Source organism: Salvelinus sp. IW2-2015, linkage group LG16 (genome assembly GCF_002910315.2).
Source record: "Salvelinus sp. IW2-2015 linkage group LG16, ASM291031v2, whole genome shotgun sequence".
Classification (NCBI taxonomy): domain Eukaryota; kingdom Metazoa; phylum Chordata; class Actinopteri; order Salmoniformes; family Salmonidae; genus Salvelinus; species Salvelinus sp. IW2-2015.
This window is the reverse complement of record NC_036856.1, coordinates 30,193,960-30,207,410: the sequence shown is the minus strand read 5'-3', so window position 1 is coordinate 30,207,410 and position 13,451 is coordinate 30,193,960. Positions and strand designations below refer to the sequence as shown.

The following is a 13,451-nucleotide window of genomic DNA, read 5'->3' as shown; positions in this document are numbered from 1 at the left end:
ACACACACACACACACACACACACACACACACACACACACACACACACACACACACACACACACACCTTCCTCACCTGCTGGAATGCCTGGAAGAGTGAGCACACAGAGCAGTATGGGGCCTGGAGGCCCATGCAACGGTTGTACTCCTTCTCTTTCTTCAGGTTGGGGGGTCTATTCTGCCACAGGTGGGCCAGGGGCTTGGCCCACGACTCTCCCTCTAGCCCATCCTCGTCTACTGGTGGCTGCTCTGGCAGCTCTTAAAACGACAGCAAAATAAATAGATTTTAGCGTTAGCACATGCCATATCCCAAACAACTTACAGAACTGTCGATATTGACCGTTGCACATGAAGGAAATCAAATCCACCATGCTATTTGTTTTAATCCCCTGAGCCATTGGAACCAAACAGATAGTTATGAAAACACACACAGACAAACTACTATAATGCAATCAAGTATGCCAACATCATCGCTTCTATTCCATGGAGGAACATGCCTGACACTGCTTTTCTACAAGTCATCATATCCATTGCTTAGGAAAAGGAAGCCTAACTGGGGCTAACCTACGTGAGTGAGGAAGTGATATTTTTACTCACCCTCGTCACTCATGTTGTCTTTCATCAGACGCTGGTGACAAGGCAACATCCCCAGTTTTCTGGGCACAGCGCCATCATCCTCTCCATCTTCTGCCCTCTGGTGGAATAAAAGGGGTTAGGAACAGAATCATTAGCGCTGATTCATTGAACATGTACAGTACAGTATATCTGACCTCAGAACAAACACTCCTCTTCTCCATCTCTACTCCTCTCACCTTGCTGTTGTCCTGTTCCTCTCCTTCACTATCACTACTATCATTCCTCCTCTCCGCCTTGCCCTCCCTAGTCTCTCCCTCGCTGTAGTCTCCCTTGGCGTAGCTGTGGACGTGTAGCACGTCTGCAGGGCTCAGGGTCCTCTGAAAGAGCCGGTGGACAGGGCTGCAGCTGCTGGCTGGGTAGGAAGGGCTGGAGCTGCTGGCTGGAGGCTTCACATCCTCACTGGGGCCGGCCTTCTCTGAGCTCTGGGGGGAGGGTTCTGGGGCCGCTGGTTGGGTTGATTGACTGTTAGTCTGTGGCTGAGACTTAATTGGAGTGGATTTAAGAGAGATTTTGGCTTTCATCTGAAGTGCTAGCTTTCGGCTGGCGTTTGTGTTTCGGTTGGTCTTTGCGTTGAGTGGTGGCTTTGTTCGCTCATTTTTAACATCCTCTGCCTTTAGCTCTGAAATAAACAAACATGAAAAACTGGAGGTACTGTCTAAATCAGTGGTATTCAAAGCCGAGGAACAGCAGTGGGGTTAGCAAAAGTATCCAATAAAAGAAAAATTAAAAAGGAAGAGTACAAATTATTGTATGGGACAATATACAAATTTATATACAAATATACACATTTTTGAGAAAGATGAATTGAAAAATAACATTTACAGATTTGGGGTGGGGTCACGAGAAATTCCTGGGGGAAAAAGATAGGGTCCCCAAAAATTGAATACCACTGGTGTAAATGATCTCCCTCATAAATGTGGATGGAAATGTGGTTTTTCATGCGGATAAAGTCATACCTTATACAGTTTCCAGCTGTGATGGAAATAGGAAGTGACAGTACAATTTTATTAATGCCGAAAGATAATTTGTTCGTTCGACATGGTGAGATCTTTTTGCGTCGGTTAAATAAATAATGTAAGAAATGTTGGTGGAAACACCTTTATGCACAACCATCATATCGAAGTAAACTTGTAGTCACACAATGATATGGTGTGTGGTCCTCCCACTACGACTCAGGAAACCATGCAGTTTATTAGGCTACAGATGAAATAAGTTATGATGAACTTCACAGGGTGGTGAAAGTGCTTATTCTGTTGACACGATTGATATGACTGCAGTTTGACAAATAATAGCCATAATAATCTCCTCATGTAGACTAGCATAACCCCACTATATATGTGAGCTGTTGGCTAGAACACTGGTGCCAAGACCAGAGTAGACAACAGTTTGTGTGGCAAAACTATCAGTAGAGTTGAAAATACGATGGAAACACATCACACTTTTGATTTTTTTTCTGTACATACCAAAGTAAATTTAGTGTGCACTACATCATCATGCACAGACATTTATCAGCAACAAGTCCATTTGGTGGAAACACCACTGGTGGGAAAATGGCACATATTTTCTATATGCAGATTTTGAATATCTGAATTAAAATCTGTCACCAATTGGATGGAAACCTAGCTACAGTCTAACAAGTCAATATGCAGTATTTTTTGGTGTCAAAGATGGTGTCAAAGATGAACTGAGGTACCTTTGTGTGCCAGACTGTGTCCCTTCTCCTCCTGACCCAGCTTGGCTTTCTTCTGGTCCACCTCTCCCTCCTCCTCCTCCTCTTCATCAACCTGCTCAGTGTCTCCGTCCTCTGCTGCCTCCACATCTCCTCCTCGCTGGCGCTTTTTCCCAACCTTCGGGCTGCATTGGCACAGGACAGAGAGAGGAACTGCGAATATTTTTTTTTTTTTTTTAAATACAATAAGTCTCTTTTGAGAAACTTGCTCAAAGTGGAGACCAAAACCCAGTATGAATGAATGCTTTCATTTGATCATTAAAAGGGAAATCTGCATTTGAAAAAACAAAACGGTCACCCCGCCACTTGATTTGGTAAACAGCTGAAAGATGGGGTTAGAGAAATGTAACCACTCAAATTCAGACAGAGCTATGGATGCAAGAACTGACCATGCATAAGATCAAAATGATAGCTTAAACCATGTTGACCCTATACCCTATATTAGTAAGGTACGACAGTTGAACTAAGCTTGAGGCGTTTATAAGTTATATTCTTCAAGAATTACCGGGTATATATAATTAATTTAAAAGTTTTAAAAGGTGGATGTTGCAATCACAAATGAAATATATAGATGATCGGCTATGAAAAGCCAACTGACAGTTACTCCCGAGGTGCTGACTTGTTGCACCCTCGACAACTACTGTGATTATTATTATTTGACCGTGCTGGTCATTTATGAACATTTGAACATCTTGGCCATGTTCTGCTATAATCTCCACCCGGCACAGCCAGAAGAGGACTGGCCACCCCTCATAGCCTGGTTCCTCTCTAGGTTTCTTCCTAGGTTTTGGCCTTTCTAGGGAGTTTTTCCTAACCACCGTGCTTCTATAACTGCATTGCTTGCTGTTTGGGGTTTTAGGCTGGGTTTCTGTACAGCACTTTGAGATATCAGCTGATGTAAGAAGGACTATATAAATACATTTGATTTGAAATATACAGAGAGTACAAAACATAAGGAACACCTGCTCTTTCAATGACAGACTGGCCAGGTAAAAGTTATGATCCCGTATTGATTTTACTTGTTAAATCCACTTCTGTGTAGATGAAGGGGAGGAGACAAGTTAAAGAAGGATTTTTAAGCCTTGAGACATGGATTGTGTACGTGTGATTTAGGTGCCTTTGAACAGGGTATGGTAGGTGCCAGGCGCACCGGTTTAAGTGTGTCAAGAACTGCAAAGTTGGTGGTTTTTCCACACTCAACAGTTTCCTGTATGTATCAAGAATGGTCCACCACCCAAAGGACATCCAGCCAACTTGACAAAACTGTGGGAAGCATTGAAGTCAAAATGGGCAAGCATCCCTGTGGAACGCTTTTGACACCTTGTAGAGTCCATGCCCTGACGAATTGAGACTGTTCTGAGGGCAAAAAGGGGTGGAACACAATAATAGGAAGGTATTTTTAATGTTTTGTACACTCAGTGTATATGAAGTTACACCAGCTAGAGACAATACTACACTACAGTAAAGCATGGACCTCTTCTCCTCCTGAGTGGTGGTGCATGGGATATTCTCCTGGTCAGGGGCCTCGCTGCGGCTTGGACCCTCCTTCCCAGGCTCCCCTGTCTTCAGGAAGTCAGCAGCCTCTGGCGTGGGCTTGGAGTGGTCAATAGGAGTGTTGTCCTTCCCTGCCTTCCAGGCCTTGTAGCGGTCTGGTTGGAACTTCCTCACAAACACATCCATGGAGATCTTCACCATGTCCTTACGACACGAGCACTGGGGGAGGGAGGATAGGGATTGGTCATGAGTATATTTTATCATCAATCCACTTACCAATTTTATCCAAAGCAACTTAAGGTATGAGTGCATACATTTTAGTATGTGATCCGTGCGGGAATTGTACCCACGACCATACAAACTGAGTAACACAAGACCAATCACAGATCACACTAAATAAATGACTTGGTTTCATGCATACTATGTGTTAATTCATTTAGTTGTACATACCAGTGTGGCAATTTTGCCATAATCGATCCATCGCTGTGTGGCAAAGTTAGTGGATTCAGCACAGTTGAAGCCGTGGTTGAAACCAGCGTGGTAACCGAATGGGAAGGTCACTATGAACTGGCCTGCCTCCTGGGTTATCTAAGCACACAACAGACAGCTTCTAAGCACACAACAGACACATAGTCAGACCCATGGGTTTGTATTTTGTTGCTGCATCCCAACTTTGTCAAAGGTTGGGAAATTTGATAACATGTTGCCATTGAAGAGCGGTCACCTTCTCAAACGGTATGCCATATTTCTTCAGGATGGAGGGTGAGATAAGAGTCATCTTATGCCGCAGGAAAGCTTCACAGCTCTGAGCACTCCCAGGAAAGAACCCTGCATGAACAGGATTCAAAGACGTTAGGAATTCTGCTGATCACTGTCTGATAATATGTTGACATGAAGAATATTGATAATCAATGAGCAGTTTCCCGTAGGATTTTTTTCAGCAGCATTGGAAGAGTTAGCGGGGGTGGGGTCTTCCAGGGGCATAAATCTACATGTCTTTTTTTTTTTATGCGCAGGTGCTAAATGCAAATAGAGGAAACTCTGATGAGGAATGAAGATCAATTAGGAAATTCCTTTCCACAATAGGAGGCTGGTGGAAGGAGCTAATGAAGGACAGGATCATTGTAATGGCTGGAATGGAATAAATGGAATGGTATCAAACACATGGAAACCACGTTTGACTCCATTCCATTTATTATATTCCAGCCTGCCTCCTCTGCTCCACTTACCTTTAGCAAGACGTTCCAATCTCTTCCCATGTTCAGGGGGAACAACATACCTGCAGAGAGACAAGAGTAATGATGTAAATGGTAGTCAAGATGCTGTGTTAGGTAAGTAAGTAAATCAAGTAAGGCTTGTCCTAGCCAGAGCGGCCCATAGGGTAGGAGCCAATCTCCTGTTTCTGTAGCATGAAGCAGCTTGATGTACAAGTACACCTCCTGGACAAAACGCTAGTGTTAGGTTCTACGTACAATAACGACCCAATGACACACACTCCATTTGTAATCTGTAAAATAGACATACCTTAATATCTATTGGTATAACTTCACTGAACCGTGTGTTTTCTTTTTATCTGTGCAAAATACATCAACAGTTTACCAGGACTTGGGCTCTCCAAAGTGCAGGTAGTTGATGCTGTAGAGATCCATATCTTCAGTGTGCCAGGCAAAGGTGCTTTTCCACATGCCAAAATACAGGTAAGGAGTATTCACTCCCTTTATCTTGATCCCACTCTCCCTCTCCACAGTGTCCAGGATAGTGTTCAGATGACCAATGTTCCACTCTGTCACATCCTAGGAAAGATAGAGATGAAGCAGAGAAAATGTTGGTGAGGGTAAGCAGAGACATTGACATTTCAACAGTAGGTTGTTAGGCGAACCCGACAGTGTGTGATGATATGAATATCTCACTGGGTCGTAGAGAGTTCCGTTGATATCTGCTCCATAGAGAGGCGGGTTAAAAGTCAGGTTCTTCCAGAACTTTCTCTCCAGCTCCTCAAAATCCACATAGCGGGGATTACAGAACCTACAATTACAACGGATGATTAGATGTGACAATCAAAACAAAGGACATCTTGCAGTGATTTTAGAACTATAGCCAGTTACAACCATGTAACCGTGTATACCTATGTTACAATCATTTCCATTTATTTGAAGAACAGTGCATATGGAAAGTTGACAGCACAAACAGTCACTCTGTTACCAAATTTGCATCTGCACTGTTCTTCAATTAAATGTGTTTTTGTAAAAATGTCAGTGGAATTGTTAAAAGTAGTCCTTGTGCATAGAGCTGTATGGTTTGGCATACAATTTAAAGTGACAAATCTAAGTCTCAGCATTACTCCGTTACCGTGGAATTGCCCATAACAGTACGAGGGCTCACTTGTCTGTGTTGGCAGTCTTGCGGAACTCTCGGACAGTCATGGGTTTCTTCTGGATGTTGTACTGTGTGAAGAGACCTGACTGGCCAGTCACCACCTGCTGTATAGGAGCAGGGATCACCAAGTCATCTATGTCATCATAAGTACGTCTAGGCTTCCAGTCTTTGGGTGGAATAACCTGGAAAATACATATCAAACATAGGATTGAGTTAGTCTTTATACAGAGTGCATTTTTCTTAGAACAGGATATAGACAGGCCTATAGATCTTTGGTTACACCTCGTCTGATGTTGGTTGGGCACCTTCTACTCTTCTCAAAACAGGATGTAGATCAGGGGAATAAATGCTTATGATCTTCTGAAAAGTAGATGCAAACACACACACCTTAGCCATTCCAGCTCGGTGTGCTCCCTGTGACTCCATGTAGGCGATGTAACGGCTGAAGTCCTTAAACTCTTCCTTGGTAGGGTGAAAGGTCATGATCCTGGAGTCAGGAGTCTGCTGGGACTCAGTGTCTGTCGCCATCCTCGAAGAAGAGTTGCTCTGATCTGCAAACACTGGACAAGAGAACACATTTGTTTTGATCAGATGTCTGTTTAATAATTTCTCTAAAACGTTGCATCACATTGAACATGTTGCAACTACTTATAATAGGCCTATGTGTGTTGCAGTTGACAACTAACACAAACAGATGTTTTAGAAAGGTTCTAAACTTGCCTAAATCGTTTTAGTACAGACGAACACCTGTCGCCCCCTATAGTTATTAAAGCACAAAGTTCATCCTACAAAGGTCACTAACTACTGTAAAGACAACACAGCAAAAAACAGAACACAATATATACATGTTTTTGTGGGACTGAGGGGCTAGGGAATGTCGTCGTAATTACTTCAGGCTATAGCTAGCTAATATCAACAGTTAGCTAGCAGCTGGATAAAATATCAACAACAAAAGTCAAATTCAATCGGCCAGTTAACCAACGTTGCTTCGCTCATTGATGTTCAGTAACCCAATCTAATTCTAAATATCGATATCCTCCGTGAGAGAGATAGCTAACTAGCACCATTAGAAGCTATCTAACTTAGTTGTCGAACTTTTCGTAATAGATTACAACATAAAGTTAATAACATGCTAATGCTACTCTAGTCAGCTAGCGCTAGGTTTTTGACAAGTTCCTGCCCACCTGCTGATTGTGATTGGACGACACTCTCATTAAAGTTATTCCTAAATTTGTGATTGGTTGAATTCCAAGTCATTTAAGGACCGGGCCCAGTGTCAGTTAACTCCCGGAAAACATATAGCGTTAGCATTTTAGCTAGCAAGATGCCTGACAAACCTGACTGTATCATACCTCTATCTACTTTAGTTATTAATGTATAGCAATGGTAAAGTAATAACGTATGATCATGCCATGTTATGCAAATATGTTAAAGATAACGGAACAGAGACACATTTGAGAAGCAAGTATGCTAGCTTGCTAATGTCAGTGTAGCATAGCTCGCTAACGTTAATTGCAAGCGCAATTATTCCAGCAACATAAGTTACCGCAAGTTACTTAAAAGCACACACGTTTTGATGTTTAAAATATTAACTTACAAAAGCTGACCAAGTAATGACTGAATGCTCGCTCCAAAGCTTTAAAAGCAGAAGACGATTTGTTAACAAATCACCGTGGTCAAGGAAGATAGACCTCCATTACGCCAGTGTCGTACGCATGCTCAATGTGTTTGTTTACAAGGATGAAGGAGGGCGTGTCCCACGCGCTACCGAGACTAATCAAAATGCAGTATTTTGCCATGACTCCGCCTTATTATACTACTCAGGCCCAAATATGCAAACTGAGGCCTTATTAATACATTATGCTCATTAAAAAAGTTTATGAAAATTATCACTAGCCTTCCCCATCTCACTATCCCATTTCTCTTTACAAATACCAAATTTTCTAAAGCACAAAAGTCATACTTCAAAACGGTGAAAGTCATAGTGTATCATCTTTTGCAATATGATGATAAAATGGCCAGCAATGGTGTTGAATGCCAGCATCATTTTCATCCCTTAGGGCAATTATTTTATTATACAGTACATGTAAATTGTATTTTCCGGCCACTTGACTTGTCAAATTGTTATTCCATTAGGTCTGAACAATGTGCAACATCCTACTGATCACAATTATATTACCTACTATAAAACACAATGCAGTGTATGCCATTGTGTGACTGATATTCCAGGGGTTATGTCAGGACAGGGGTTCTGTCAGGACAGTGGCTGAAGCACTGTGTTCAGGCAGTCAAAGGACACAGGAGGTCCTAGCTGGCGGGGTATCTTCCACCATCTGTTCCACTGGCAGTATCATGGAGAGATGGGGGGACGAGAGGGTACAACGTGTGTGGCCTGTTGCGGGCTGTGTATGTGTGTGTGTGTGTGTGTGTGTGTGTGTGTGTGTGTGTGTGTGTGTGTGTGTGTGTGTGTGGTGTGTTGCTGTGTGCTATGCAAATATATATTTTTTCAAGACACGACAACACAACATGATAATAAAAAAAAAACAATTATTCAACTTTATTAACATCAAGGTTTTTGCAACATTTTTTCCCTCTCCTTTTTATTAACAAATAGAAAACAGATTGTGTATACAACAGACTGAACCCCTACGGCACTATTTGAAGACAAAGTGAAATAAATCCTTGTTTTTGCAGTCCGTCCATCCGGGCCCAATCAATCCAAATTCACCTCACTTTGCAATCCTATAGCCTCACATAAGAGAGAAACGCTTGACTATAATGTAGAGATCCTCCACCGTACATTGATGCTGCTTCTTTGTGTTACAGGAGAATGTCCTTCTGTAGCACAGTGAGGAGATAATACAGTATATTACAGCAGTTATACCATGGATGTAGAGTCAGTGACAGTCAGAAGAGAAGTTCATCTGGGTTGTTGTGAGGTTTCTACAGGGATGGCCAGTCATGGGGAACTAGGTCAGTCGTATGCAGATGGACATGTCCAATTCATAGATCGTAGTTCAGAATCAGCAGGGTAATCAGAAATACAGGGATGGATAACTGTCTGTCTGGTCACTCGAACACTTCTCATAGGAGGGGTGTTGTTGGGCGCTGTACATTAGTCTGATGTGAAGTTCTGTATATCTGTTGCTCCAAACCAGGTCTAGCTTGTCAGATCAGAGCAGACAGAGCTAGGGTCCAGTTCCTCTGTGTCCTTTGGGAGTGATGGTTTGGTTCAGTCCCATGGACAACTAAGGGTGCTGTAACAGGACAAACACCTTTTCATGTACCGGTAGTTTTCTTTCTTTATTTCATTGGGTCTGGAGTTTGGACCGGAGCTCTTTGAGCGACAGGCATTGAGAAAATCACAGTAAACAGAATCTGTACATGGTAGATTATTCATAAAACATCATCAAGAATAATCTATTCAGTTTTTATAAACATAGATGGGTTTATTTTATAGTAGTTCACTAAATCTGGTGTATATGTGTTTGATCTCTTTTTGTGGAGATTGTTTTTGTAAATACCAGGAAGTGAAAATACTAATAAAAGTTGTGTCCCCCATATCCCACTGAATACGACCAACCAGAGAATAGAGAACTTTAGAATATTATAATTATGGTAAAAAAATTAAAATATTATTAGCAGCTCTGAGTATGCGTACGTCTCCAGTATTAATAATAACTCGGAGCATGTTTAAAATACATGTCCCTTGTGTAAAAAATAATAAAAAGATACAAATAATGAATTTAAAATAAGACCCAATAAGACATACAATAACCAGTGTATAAATGATTATAAAACAAATTCTAAATAATAATAATAATAACATATATATAATGGGTAATAGTAATGATATTAATGCATAATAAAAGCAGAAAAATAAAGTTTGCCATATAAGCAGGTGGAGGAAATAATAGTGTTTTCATGGCATGTGCATTAGCTATAGAGACATCAGAATGAAACATACTGAAGCTTTTTAGGTTACTTTTTAGTAGTGAAGGGTTTTAAAGCAGGTTTATTGTGCAGTCAGTCCAGGAGTACTGCTCCACCTGATTGACGGTCATCCAGTCAGACTTGTGCTCTCTCCCACTCCTCCTCACTCCTTTTCTTCTCTTCCTCCCCCTCTCCCCTCACCCCTCCGGCAGTTTCTGGACAGTATGGATATAGCTCAGAAGGGACACACGGCTGGCGCTCCTGAACCCCAGGAGTCCCAGTGCATTCTGGGAGTGGTTATTATGTTGCATAGTGGTCAAAGCTTCCAAGGTACTCTAGAGCTGCCCTGTAGCACAACTGGTACTGGTCCTGGGAGGGGAACAGAGGGGAACAACATCAGAGTCAGTCAACAGGGTGACATCTATTAGAATATAATAATGGTACCATAATCTCCTGGGAGTGTTTGTATCAATGCAAATAAATTGTTTTAAGTTAATTTGTTATGTGTAATGAATACATTGGAAATCTTACTCTTTTAATTGGATAAACCAGCTATTTTAACTGAGTCGCTGCTTTGCTTAGATATCTCTATCTAGGAGAGGACCTGTACTCCCACTCCCTCGCTAACCAGTCTCCCACCACAGGTGTGTGACTGTACTGTACCTCTGTCTGCACCATGGCAGGTCTCTGGGTCCTCAGTGTCTTGACAGTCTGGAAGAGGTCCACCACCCCCTCGTACCTCATCCTCTCCAGCACGATACTCAGGGTGATGAACACACCAGTCCGCCCAACACCAGCACTGTGGGGGAGCAAAGAGAGGGTTATACACAGTAGATATGTGCGCACATGCGCACACACACACACACACACACATACACATAAGCAGGCAGGCACACTAGCGCACACACGCATAAACACACACACACAATGGTAATTGTCATTGGTTTCCCTTACCTGCAGTGCACAGAGATGGGTCCATCCTGTCCGAACTGTTCCTTGGTTTTATGCACTTGGCCAATGAAGTCGATAAAGCCCTCTCCAGTTTTTGGCACCCCTTGTTCTGGCCAATCAGTGAACTGGAACTGCCGAATGGTCCTAGACTGGCCATCCTTAGAGGTGGTGAGGAATGGATGATGGGCATAAAGTGAGTATTTTCTTTAAGCCTTATTATTAGACATTATAAGGGCTCATACATGCTTATACCACTACATAAAGCATTATACCCACAGACTTTGAGTAATGTTACCAGTATTGTTTTAGTGTGTTCTCAAGCTACTAATGTCTTTGCTGTAACGTGCAGAATCTATTTCTATACACAGAACATCAGAACATAACCACAGTGCAGAGATAATTACATGTGTTCAAACAATTCACTGGGAAAATATGCTTAGCGTACAGCTATGTACAATAATTAGCCCTATGCATAGAGCAGAGAGTGATGTACGTCACTAGAGAGAAGAGGGAGGATGGATGGAGAGATGGACTTACCCTGGCGTCTGTGACCTTGAACTCTCGGAGGATGTACTGGGGCATGTTGTACTCAGCCATGGGGTCCACTACAAAGTACTGGTACCTAGCAGAGCGTTCAGCAGGCCAGTACTGATGGCACTTTTCCTAAGAAACAGACAACAATGACAGAACTGTCATATCAACAATACCATCCATTAGTGTGTGTGTGTGTGTCCATGCATGCGCGTGTTTGTGTGTGCGTGTATTACCAGTGTATGTACAGTATCTATGCCACTCACCCGTCCCATCTCTCTGAGTTTGGTGAGCATGACGACGATGGTAGAGTTGTGTTCCCACAGCATCCTCCAGAAGTCCTCTGTGGTCTCTGCTAGCGGGCCCTGGGTGGCTATGTAGGCCTTCTGTTGCCTGAGAGACACGAGACACGAGTTACGTCAGGATACAGCAAAGGCCATGACACCGGGAGTCAGGATAACATCATAACTACAAAGGATATAAGGTACACTTCAATACATCCCCATAGACCTAGAGTATCCACGCTGAGCCCTGTGTGGTCCTACTGTGATCTGAGAGGCCCTTGTGCTGATAATGGGGTCTGGGCTCGGTGTATTTTCATTATGTTATGTTGCTGACAAATTAAGTTCCTATTCTCTTCAAGGCAGTGAGACCCGCAGCGTTGCAGCTGGGGTCCAGTTCCACTAGATCAACAGTAGAGGGCAGTGTGAAGCTGTGGGAGTAGTGGTGTTAATGTGATTAGGTTTCTGTCAGGAATCCCAACAAACATGTGAGAGTCAGCCCAAGACTCATACATTCGTACGGCCAGACACACACACACACACTGCAGGAAATGAGTGACCGTGAGATTAAAGCAGCTATATGGTCTGCTCCTCCATGTTATAAGCTACAGCAGGATACAGTATAGCCATACATCATTGCTTATACAACCATACAGAGACAGACAGTGCATTCTATATGAGGCATGAAGTACAGTATAAGGTGCTGCTGGAATTGTGAGTTCTATCTATCTAAGGTGCTGCTGGAATTGTGTGTTCTATCTAGCTAAGGTGCTGCTGGAATTGTGAGTTCTACCTATCTTTGCCCTTACTTTTCTGAGTAATAACTAACACCAGCCTCAGCACAATGTTCAAAGGGTCTCTAACGTCTGATAGGTTTGACTGACACATGGATATTCAGTTTCTTCAGCTGAATTATTGGATTCTGAGTGTTCTGACATAGCAATAGCAATAAAGAAATTAACAGGCATGCATAGAGATCCTTGCTCTACCAAGACAGTGCTTGTTATGTATGTAATGTCTGGTGTGCACAACTTCAGTGACTTACATCATTATGTCAGTGGCATAGCTGGCAAGAGACTAGATAGTTTGAATTACCACCTCAGGATATCAGAAACTTAACCAGAATGACATCATCATCATTGCATCATCATCATTATCCTCCCCTTCTTCACCTAAGTCATTCTAATCCCCTCTGGCACTTTAAAGATGTGATGCCTGCCTGCCTCCCGCGAAATAGAATACTAACACCTCGAATGAGTCCCAAATGGCACCCGATTTCCTATATAGTGCTCTACTTTTGATCAAAAGTGCACTATATAGGGAATAGGGTGCCATTTGGAACGCAAGCTAACACCTCTCTATGTCTTAATTTACTCTTAATTACCGCTACATGAATTAAAGAGGAATTACATCCACCTTCCTTCTCTCCCTCCTCCTCTCTTCTTTCCCTTCTCTCCCTCAGGTGAGGCAGCCCCAGGGACTTTATTAGGCACAGAGGAGGTGTGTGTGTGTGTGTGTTTG

The 13,451-nt window shown here is 42.6% G+C and overlaps 2 protein-coding genes across 3 annotated transcripts in view; both read right to left on the bottom strand.

Moving 5' to 3' along the window:
- The window catches only part of LOC111975437 (lysine-specific demethylase 4A), a 17,773-nt gene extending 9,816 nt beyond the window's left edge, over nt 1-7,957 (bottom strand). Inside the window, exons 1-13 of one of the 2 annotated variants that reach the window (XM_024003721.2) lie at nt 7,832-7,957; nt 6,622-6,794; nt 6,241-6,416; nt 5,769-5,883; nt 5,458-5,651; nt 5,088-5,137; nt 4,583-4,686; nt 4,309-4,446; nt 3,839-4,077; nt 2,329-2,489; nt 812-1,254; nt 597-693; nt 76-257 (exon numbers count right to left, since the gene is read on the bottom strand). In XM_024003721.2, the coding sequence (XP_023859489.2) occupies nt 76-257; nt 597-693; nt 812-1,254; nt 2,329-2,489; nt 3,839-4,077; nt 4,309-4,446; nt 4,583-4,686; nt 5,088-5,137; nt 5,458-5,651; nt 5,769-5,883; nt 6,241-6,416; nt 6,622-6,762 (2,040 nt within the window). In that variant the 5' untranslated portion in view covers nt 6,763-6,794; nt 7,832-7,957. Of the gene's footprint in view, nt 1-75; nt 258-596; nt 694-811; nt 1,255-2,261; nt 2,490-3,838; nt 4,078-4,308; nt 4,469-4,582; nt 4,687-5,087; nt 5,138-5,457; nt 5,652-5,768; nt 5,884-6,240; nt 6,417-6,621; nt 6,795-7,831 lie in introns of those variants that run through there. The other variant, XM_070447651.1, reaches the window with a different exon arrangement.
- An 809-nt stretch (nt 7,958-8,766) lies between these two features.
- Nucleotides 8,767-13,451, bottom strand: part of LOC111975557 (receptor-type tyrosine-protein phosphatase F-like) — a 172,065-nt gene continuing 167,380 nt past the window's right edge. The window contains 3 exon segments of the mRNA XM_070447653.1: nt 8,767-10,536; nt 10,831-10,966; nt 11,122-11,276. Of these exon segments, the coding sequence (XP_070303754.1) occupies nt 10,468-10,536; nt 10,831-10,966; nt 11,122-11,276 (360 nt within the window). The 3' untranslated portion in view covers nt 8,767-10,467.